General features: G+C 40.0%; 1 protein-coding gene across 1 annotated transcript; it reads right to left on the bottom strand.

Annotated features, from left to right (window-relative positions):
* Window positions 1-440: 440 nt before the first annotated feature.
* LOC146761551 (uncharacterized) lies at window positions 441-4,525 on the bottom strand. Its single transcript, XM_085542153.1, has one exon. It carries the CDS (start codon window positions 4,116-4,118, stop codon window positions 2,646-2,648), a length of 1,473 nt encoding a protein of 490 aa, XP_085398279.1. The 5' UTR covers window positions 4,119-4,525; the 3' UTR covers window positions 441-2,645.
* Between the last annotated feature and the right edge of the window lie 5,948 nt (window positions 4,526-10,473).

Consider the following 10,473-nt stretch of genomic DNA (forward strand, 5'->3'; position numbering starts at 1 on the left):
GGTGGGTCTTGAATATCTCCAGAGGAGATTCCACAACCCCCCTAGGCAGCCTGTTCCAGTGCTCTGTCACCCTCACCATAAAGAAGTTCTTGTACACATTTGTGCGGAACTTCCAGTGCTCCAGTTTCTGGCTGTTTCCCCTTGTCCTTTCTCCACACACTGCTGAAAAGAGTCTGGCCTTACCACTTTGCCCCTCACACCTTAGATGTTTATAGACCCCCTCTCAGCCTTCTTTTCCGAATGCTAACCAGACCCAGTTCACTTAGCCTCCCTTCACAGGGGAGATGCTCCAGGCCCTTCACCATCTCTGTGGCCCTCTGCTGGACTCTTTCCAAGAGATCCCTGTCTTTTCTGTACTGGAGAGCTGTCTCGCTCCAATTTACAGGAGGGAGGCAAGGTTCTTTTGTGTATATACCCGGCGTGAGATTAAGAAGCAACGGTTCAAATGTTGGTCCAACCAGTTTATTAAAGTCCTAGCCGTTTTTAGGGAGATGGGGAAGGGAAGGTAGGCGATAGGGAAAGTAGGAAATATAAGCAAGGAGTCTTTGCAGATAGCAAAAGAGATAGTCACCACCGTGGGTCCAGCGAGGTACACAGTAGGTCCGTTGATCTCAGGAACTCGTCTGATCACCGCGGGGGATGGGAGACAGCCAGGGAGCTCCGCAGCAAGCCGGTCCCGGGGGTTCTTCCGACAAAGTTTTCCCCTCAGGGAATTCTCCGTCAAAGGTGTCTTTGGGAGTTTGTCTCCAAAGTCCCCAGTTTAGCGAGGGCCTTTTATCCCCCGTTTCGGTGGGAATTTTCCTCTTCGAAGTCTGAGAATTGCAGCTCAGCATTTTTGGGGGAAATACCAAACTTCTGAACAAACAGGCCAGCTTTTGTGACATTCCTGGCCACAGATGAGCCAGCAAGGAAGGAAGAGGGGGTCTCTGTTGCCGGACACAAGCGTTATCGCCTTCTGCAGTGGTCCACTCCTTCGAGCAGCACCCCTGAGAAAAAGTGCTCATCCGGCTTCTGCTTATCTTTGCAATCATAAGCAGAGGTACTGTGACACAACAACACCCACCATTCACCCTCCTAGATAGTTAGCAGTCGCCAGTCTTATCATCAGAAAGGCCTCATGAAGCAAGCTTTGAGACAACAAAAGAAAACCAGTTCTGTCTTTCACACCACCCCGTGGCTCAAAGGTTGCTTGAAATTGATGCGCAAATGACCATTCACGGTGGTGAGGAAAGAAAAAAAAAAAAAAAAAAAGTAAGCATAAGGAAAAAGAGGGATGGGTGATATGGGGGAATTAAATGTTAACATAATCATCATCATTCAATCAAAACCTTGATTGATAACACATTAAACATAAGGTTACTCGTAAGGTCATAATTACATTCAGTATACAGGCATGTATTTTAGCAAACCACCAAAGAAACCACTATATCAGATCTCTTTAAAATAGAAATTAACACCCTTAATACCATATAACTTTCCTTTAGCAATCCATGCTTATATATACCATAAACATTTAACAATCACAAAGACAGTGACAATAACTAATAGTATCAAATAAACAAGTAAAACAAATAAATAGGGGTATTTGTGTCAGCTGCTTTCCACTTGAGCATTTCCAAAGCAGTTCAATTGCTGAGAGATATAAATGCTAGTTTGGGAAGTTAAAATACTGTTATAGTCTACTGAACTTTTCACAGGACAGTGTGTGGGATACCCCACAGTATAAAACATAAGAGGGATAATCCCAGAAACATACACATCTCTTATCAAAACTTAGACATTTTTCAACAACCATGTTTTGTATGGAACTCCTGAACTTATGTGACACTGCAAAACATCAGTGCAAAGGTTTTATGATAGATTTCATTTGTGACCACATCTAACAGATATTAGATGGGTCCCTTGGCTCATTTCCCAATTTGTTAGGAATTTGGAAACACTATGGAGGAGTTACATGCAAATCATAATCAGTTTGACAAAAAGGGGTAAAAGAAGGGATCAGAAGGAATGGTTATCACTGTGCAGAAAGTACCAGAAATCCAGAATGACCTGGAAAAACTCTGAACCAAATTGTGAAGTTTTAACAGATCCAAGGACTGATATCAATCACAATCCACAACAACAAACAAAAGCATAATACTATTGCAACCAAAATATGTAATAAGAGAGGTAAATTCAGAATTCTAGCACAATCACATCTTCAACTTTTCTGTCACAAAACACAAATGGTTAAAGTCAGCTATCAGTCATTCTGTTCAGTGAAGGTCCCACGGGGATCCTCTGTAAAATAAAACAAGACAACAACTTGCCCTTTTGGGGCTTTGTTAATACAATTAAAAAATTAGAGAACAATCCATCAAGGAGTATATTTTACATTCCTTTTTCGGGGTGTCCTTAGCCTTCTAAGGATATTTGTTAGGGGATTTCATTAAGGTTAGGGAAACACCTCGTTAGCTGAGTCAGTCGACACAGGCTGGCCAGAGAGATAAGTGTTTCCCTAGCTTATCAGCAACTGGATCGTGGCTCACAGGGGCAATTGGCAGGAGTGGGGAGGCCTTGGGACAGAAGGTGTTAACCAACATCTACCATTCACTGCCTTCCCCCCCCCCGCACCTCCCACTCATCTGGGGGAGGGGGCGAAAGCATCAGCTTTCCTTGAGCTTTTGTTCTGGCCACAAGTTAACTAATTTTTCTAACCTGACTGTGGGTAATCCATTCATCAGGTCTCGTGGAACACCCTTTTGCCAGCCCAGTGTCCAGAGACGATTACGTTTATGATCAATATTTCGCCTACCTGTTCTTACTGGCAATGAGACCCTTCCAGTTCCACTGAGCTTTGGACTAGGTGGCCTAGGAGCAAGGGTGGTTGCTGCGAGCCTTACTTCCCCTGGCTCAGATATACTGGAAGAAGCCACAGGCCCATATTTCCTTTCATAATTAATCAACTCTTGGGCAACCTCCCCCCATGTCCATACTTTATATCCTGACTGCAAATGGCCGGAGGTGCCAGTTCCTTCTAATGCTGCCAGGGTTCTTTCTCCCTGAGGCATAGCTTGTATTTTTCCTTGTAGTTGTATACCTATAGGTTTCAGTGATTCTGGAAGCCCCCTGATTAAAGGAGTCATCCTTTCAGGATCAACAGGCATCATCATAGGTGATTCATGATGTGGCTGCAGCTTTCTATCATACATCATTTGCAGACAAGCAGCTTTTTGAACACTTTCCATTAATTGATCAGCTGTCCCATTAATAGCAAGAGGGTCTCCCCTTTCTAAAGGGTTAAGACCACCTGCCCAATAGGCAGCCCTTTGTGTTAGGGACCAGGGAGCACGGTTGTTACCAGTAGTTAAAAATACTCCAGGCCCCCAATAACCTTCAGCTTCCTTTTCAGTTAACATTATTTGGTCTCCACCAGTGAAACTAACCCTCCAAACATACTCCGTCTCTGATTCCTTTGGAGAGCGGCTAAAATCCTTTTTCAGTTTTGCTAATTCAGTAGCAGAAAAAGGAATTTCTTTAACATTCATTTGAGGGTCCAGATCCTCACTGTTATCAAATGTATATTCAGTTCTTATCAAAGGACGCAATTGGGCTGGCGAGTCCTCTAATCTGCCAAGCCCTTCCTTTATTCCTTGTAGTTCCTTCTGAGGAAAAGTTTTTTCTTGAGGCCAATTATGGACAACAGTATTGCTAGTATTCTTATATGTCAATAGTTCCTTAAAAGCCATTTGCAACAAGACTGTATTATGTTGCTCTCTTTGTAATTGTTCCTCAAGGTTCACTATTTGATTCTGCAGAGTTTTTACCAATTCTTGCATTACTTTAACTGATTCCTGTAATGCTTGTATGGTTTGGGTTTCTGCCGAATGCTTTTCATCTCGGAACTCCACAGCAGCTTTTAAAGCAGCACCGAGTACTGCACAAATAAACGATTTTCCTTTCCCGGCTCGAGTATGAGCCTCATATTGTAAAACACGAATGCGGTCGGAAACACTCTGCAAGTTATACCAGTTTTGTCGTGCCCAATCCACCCCTGATAAAGAGGGCCGAGCACCATGCTTTTCTAAAAGGTCAAATAGCACATTTTCACTTTTCATAGTGGCAATAATTTCACTCATTTCTCAATACCCTAAAAGATACACACTAAGGGAAGAAAAGGTACACTTAACTCCTTACCCTTCCCCAGGGAGACACGCACCTATCAAACAAATGCAAATGCTACAATCATTCCTCCCTTTCACAAAAGACAAAGAAGTCCAATCAACACTTACAAAGAAAGTGTAAACACCTAAATCGCTCCTGGCTACCCTGTCAGGCCAGAAAAACTTCAAGCTTAAAGCCACACAAGTTTCAAAACACTTCTAGGTTTGTCAGAAAGGAATAAACTTCTTGGAGAAGCACAAACGTCAAAAAATTACTTCCTCACTTCCCCAAGAGGTGCACACACAAAATTTTCAAATTCAAAAATACGTTACTAGGTACTTAAACCACAAAAATGCGAAATAGTCTTCCCGAGGAGGCACACACGTATAAAACAAGGGCAAACAGTCAAAATTAATTCATACATCCCCGAGAGGTAAACACATAAGCAGTAAAGTTTCAGAATATGGAGCGGTTTTCCTGGAGAGGTGCTCACATCTAAGTTACCAAAATTGTCGCTCCTTGCAACTCCAGGAGATACATACAGAAAAATTTTGGATGTTTTGGAGGGACAACACTCTCACGGCGGGCATCCTGCCGACTACGCCAATAAAAAATGTCTCGCTCCAATTTACAGGAGGGAGGCAAGGTTCTTTTGTGTATATACCCGGCGTGAGATTAAGAAGCAACGGTTCAAATGTTGGTCCAACCAGTTTATTAAAGTCCTAGCCGTTTTTAGGGAGATGGGGAAGGGAAGGTAGGCGATAGGGAAAGTAGGAAATATAAGCAAGGAGTCTTTGCAGATAGCAAAAGAGATAGTCACCACCGTGGGTCCAGCGAGGTACACAGTAGGTCCGTTGATCTCAGGAACTCGTCTGATCACCGCGGGGGATGGGAGACAGCCAGGGAGCTCCGCAGCAAGCCGGTCCCGGGGGTTCTTCCGACAAAGTTTTCCCCTCAGGGAATTCTCCGTCAAAGGTGTCTTTGGGAGTTTGTCTCCAAAGTCCCCAGTTTAGCGAGGGCCTTTTATCCCCCGTTTCGGTGGGAATTTTCCTCTTCGAAGTCTGAGAATTGCAGCTCAGCATTTTTGGGGGAAATACCAAACTTCTGAACAAACAGGCCAGCTTTTGTGACATTCCTGGCCACAGATGAGCCAGCAAGGAAGGAAGAGGGGGTCTCTGTTGCCGGACACAAGCGTTATCGCCTTCTGCAGTGGTCCACTCCTTCGAGCAGCACCCCTGAGAAAAAGTGCTCATCCGGCTTCTGCTTATCTTTGCAATCATAAGCAGAGGTACTGTGACACAACAACACCCACCATTCACCCTCCTAGATAGTTAGCAGTCGCCAGTCTTATCATCAGAAAGGCCTCATGAAGCAAGCTTTGAGACAACAAAAGAAAACCAGTTCTGTCTTTCACAAGAGCCCAGAATTGGACATAGTATTCCAGGATGAGGCCACTCACTCTAAATAATGCCTAGCTGTAGTCAGTCAAGAGCCAAACTTTTCTGCAGTACATTCAGTGCTTCTATTAGGTTTGGGAAGAACATTCTCAACAAGTTAAGACTCTAAGTAGCTGAATTCTTTCTAGCCTTTTTACTTTAAATACAATTTAATGTTTAATTATTTTCACACTGAGGAAAGGTAATAAATACACTGCTCTCCAGGGAATTATTTGGTTAGATCATCAATTTCAGAGGCAGGCAGCCTCAGGACTTATGACCAGCCAGTCAATCAAAGTAGCTACTTCATTTGCGCACAACCAAAGTTCAGATTCACCCAAAAGGGTTATTGGAAACATTGCTTAAACACTGAGATAGGAATCCTTGATCATCCCTTCTGCTTGTACTTACCTTCTCCCACTAAGAAGCAATCCCACAATCACTGCTGCTGGCCTAGTGATGACATTCACTGATGCAGGCCAGATCTGTACCCTTCTCAAAGCTCCCAGGGAGGATTAAGAGTACCACAATTCTTGTACAAAAAAAAATAACAATTAAAAATAAATACGTAAAAAATAGAAGGACCCAAGGGGTAGAAAGATGTCTGTACCTCTCTTTTGAATGCCTTCACTTCTGAGACAAGCTCTGAGTCTGACCGCCACCTGGCACCTTGACTTACTACCACTAAATGTGAAGCTCAGAAACTTCCTAATCAGAATAAGCATCTCTCAATTTATTATCCCCAGACTGTTTCATCTTCCATGACTTTTTGCTGATTGATTACAAATGTACATAAACTTCAAACAACAGTGACTTCCTGTGCCAGGGAGTCCTTCAGGTGAAGTGTGATTTGATGAATTGTACCTCTTGCATCTAAAAGATTAGTTCCAGGAGACTGGTCTGGCCAAATTTATCTTTAGTAAACCTCTTTGCCTAACATTTACCTCCATGCCTTTGATTTTTTTTCTTCCTTGAACTTAGACAAAACGTTCTGTCTGTGTAAGTGTAAGGGTTACATTCGCTATTCTTCAAACTTTTCATACAATCCTGCAAGGCTTAATAATTTTTACAGGCTCAATCAGACACAACCCCACTTCTGACTATGTGTCAGCTCTTTCAGACTGCTGAGAATATTCAGATCTCAGACTTTACTTCCATGACAGATAGATAGATCAGTTTAATCCTCATTGATAACTAGTTCCAGGAGAGGTGGAACTACTGAATCTTGGTCTCCTAAGGCTTTGTCAAACTCAACGTTAACATCTCATGAGCATTTTCTGATGTCTAATAGGTGCTCAACTCAAGTTGCAGATCAAGAGCAATAACAGACCTTTTCAATTTTATTAAATAATCTAACATCATTGATAGTTCTGTTCTCCTTTTGTATGTGCAAGAAGTCAGACAGTGGATTTGAAAGAACAGCCTTACAGGCAGCTGGTGCCAGGCAGAGGACATAGAAATTGCAAGACCCATACTACTTTTCTTTTAGCAAAGGTAGAATAGAGTTTTGACTACTGTCACTGGGAATTCCTTTCATCATTCCATTCTTTTCCAGATTTCAGACAAATTATTTATATTCCATTAATGTTAGCAATAACAATGATAGACTTACTGTAAAATCTGAAGTTTATATATTCAAGAATTATAACTTGGGACATTCAGAAGGGTTATTCTTAAAAAATTTATAGTCAAAGACAAGATTCAAGATTTATATCCTGCACAAATTTCTGATCAAATATTAGGATCATCGTTTCATGGAACAAATAAGGGGAAGTCTGAACTGTGTAAACAGGATATCTGGTGAGAACAATTACGTTATTTATATCAAATCTTTACCATAGTCTGTCTAATAAACAACCCTTCAGAGGATTTAATCCATCTCTGAAGTATACATCTCCAGGAACTCCTAGAATACTGGTATAACATAAAATATGAGCATAATTATTAGAAGTGTTTGCCTGATACCTTCCATTGCCTTGTCACCTACTCTGTATTATTTTATGTGCCCACCCTTGGGCTGAGGGTAAGTTAAAATGAAAGTACTTGAATTAAATACACCATCTGCAAGTACAAAGTACTAGATGCTCTTACATTAATGCTGCTAGAGTAGAACAAAAATAACCTAAATTTCATTCTTATTTACCTAGGATATAGTAGACCCAAGGACTTAGTCCACATTTCACTGTTAAAGTGATATATTACTTCTAGGTAACTGACAAAGGCATTATTTGTATGTTTTTAGTGATACATAAACAATGACTCAAACTTTCATCTTTTACCTACTGGAATATTACTTTAAAATGGTAAAAACTTCTGATTATTTCTTCATCCATTACCCAACACATTTCAAAAGCTACAATATTCCCAGATCTATATGGAAAATTCCCATATAGCTGTGGATGGAAGGATAGAAGCTTGTTAAGTAATTCTGAGTTCATTTTAGTAAACTTGTCTTTTGCTACGTAGAAGCATATTTATGCTTTTAATTAAAAAATAAAGAAGCTGTAAACTGCTGGTCAATTTTGCAATGTTTTGTCACTTCCCATTAATGCAAATAAAGAAGATATATTTCAGAAAATAAATATATAGAGCTAGGATTCATTTGGCAGGCTGATAGTCTCTTTTTACAGAACCCAACATAACAGAGCTATAACCTAGCTGATGTCTCTCAGCTCTACAGTAACAAAAACATTAATAAATTCCATCAATTAAAAGGCAATCACATGAGTAGGATTACAAACAGGTACTTACATGAGTATTATCAAAGAGTTGTACCTATTTTACATAACTGATCAGTCATTAAACACAATAAGAAAAAAAAAAAACACAACAATACCCAGAGGTCTTGCATGGTTTTTCACTTCTTTATACATAACAGTGTGGATAGTATTCAGAAGAGACACAGATTAATCAGGATTTGCTTTTTCAGTGCTGTCACTTTTGCTGGGTTAGCTACACATCAGACTTTTCATTTCACTGTCCATCTCAGGGATGTTTCCCTCCCAGTAGGTGGAACATCTTCATCCCTCCTGAGTTTAAGTCTTGCAGTACCCTGACACAGCTAAGTCTTTTGTTATTTCTCAACAAGGAACTCCACTAAGTAACATAGGAAAACCATTTAAAAATACATTTTCTTCTATATTCATCCCATCTTAAAGCAGCTATGCATCTGAAAAGTTTACTACATTACCTGTTAATCATTCCTGCAAATGGAATGTGTGTTAAATAAATAAATAAATAAAAAGATTAATAAAACTAGAGAAAGACTTTTAATCAGTAGTCAAAAAATTGCTGCCATATTGGCATGATTGTAAGTAAACCAACAAACAGCCTCCCAAAGCAAAATACAGTCCATGTAGTTAAGTTTTCAACTATCCATTCAATAAATACATGAACACCCTTTCTCCTGTCTTTCCACAGACACATGAGACGCCCCATTGCTCTTGTGGAGAAATTCAAAGAGAGCAGCCCAGTTTGTATTCTGGCTTGCTCCTTTAAGAAACAAGGACATTAATGTGATGAGAGAATAGTGATAAAGCATAAGAGAAATATACATACAAAACTGCTAACATGTTGAAGTAGAAGACAATACATAGTAGCTTTTCTCAAGTCAAATAACCATGTGTTTATACTGAGTCGAAGTATACCATAATGTGTTATGGAGTTACATCTGCTTGTTCTCAATGACTGGTGGCTAAAGGAAGGCTCTTTGTTTCACTTAAGCAAAGCTTAACACTTAGAACAAGCGGTTGCTGTAACATACATATCCAAAAAACACATGTTGGACCTTATGTAACTTGCCTAGGGATCTCACTGTACATAATCCTAAGACAGCAGTTCAGGCAATACATTTTAAAGACTTAACATTAAGTGAAGGCATAGAAATAATTACACAGAATTAGGAAATGTTTGTTGTTTTGTTTTGGTTTGTTTTTAGATTTGACAAAGTGATCATTATTCCAAATGGACATTATCAAGGAATATAAACTCACATTTCTGGAATCACAAGATTGCTGTTTAACCTCGTACAATGCAAGGATGAAAACCATCAGAAGGAGGTCTAGAAGAAACATCTCAACTTGAAAAATTTCTAAAAGTAGGGAGCACAGTCTTCTTCAAAGGCCAAAATAAGAGAGGCTGATGAATAGGAAAGCAGGATGCATCTCCAGGATGCTCTTCAGCATCTTCAACAATACAGTAATAGAATATTTTTTTCAGCCCCCCTTTAGATACAGGACAGGAATTTCAAACTATCGTTTACTTTACTGCAGTGGCCCTCCTTTATCCATTCACCCCAAACATATAAAAGAAACAAAGAAGCACAAGTAGCCATGACATATTTAATGATGATTCCAATCATGGCCATGCTCAACATTTAAACCACTTGATTGTTCAAAGAATATTCATAAGGGAACACAGTAGTGCTCTTTTTCATATCTCCATGTATTGTTATGCATCATTTTTTGCTAAAAATGACTAGCAGATATAAACGGTGAATCACTGCCCAAAAGGCAGATACTCCTATAATTGATCATTAATGTGTTTCTTGTACCTTCATTCTGTTGCTGTCAGGGACATAATAATCTATTAGACAAACTTACACCAGTCCAGTGTAACAGCAATTCCTAAATGTTTCCACTCAACCAAAACCAGAATATTAAGTACTTAAAGACATACTCAGGCAGTGTTTGATTATACCCTATGTAGTTCACAGAGGGATGAATTTGTTGTTATTGCTCTTGTTCTTTGTGAAGGTTTCTGATGCCGCAAGATATCCAGTCATTTTTCATCTCTTGCCCTTATTTGTACCTCTTGTGCTACTTCAAACAAAAACCACAAAATACTGACCTCCCAGAAATAGAATGCCACCCAGGATGATAAATTCATCATATTG

This window comes from Coturnix japonica, chromosome 3 (assembly GCF_054131305.1).
Source record: "Coturnix japonica strain WE chromosome 3, WE-NBRP24, whole genome shotgun sequence".
Classification (NCBI taxonomy): Eukaryota; Metazoa; Chordata; class Aves; order Galliformes; family Phasianidae; genus Coturnix; species Coturnix japonica.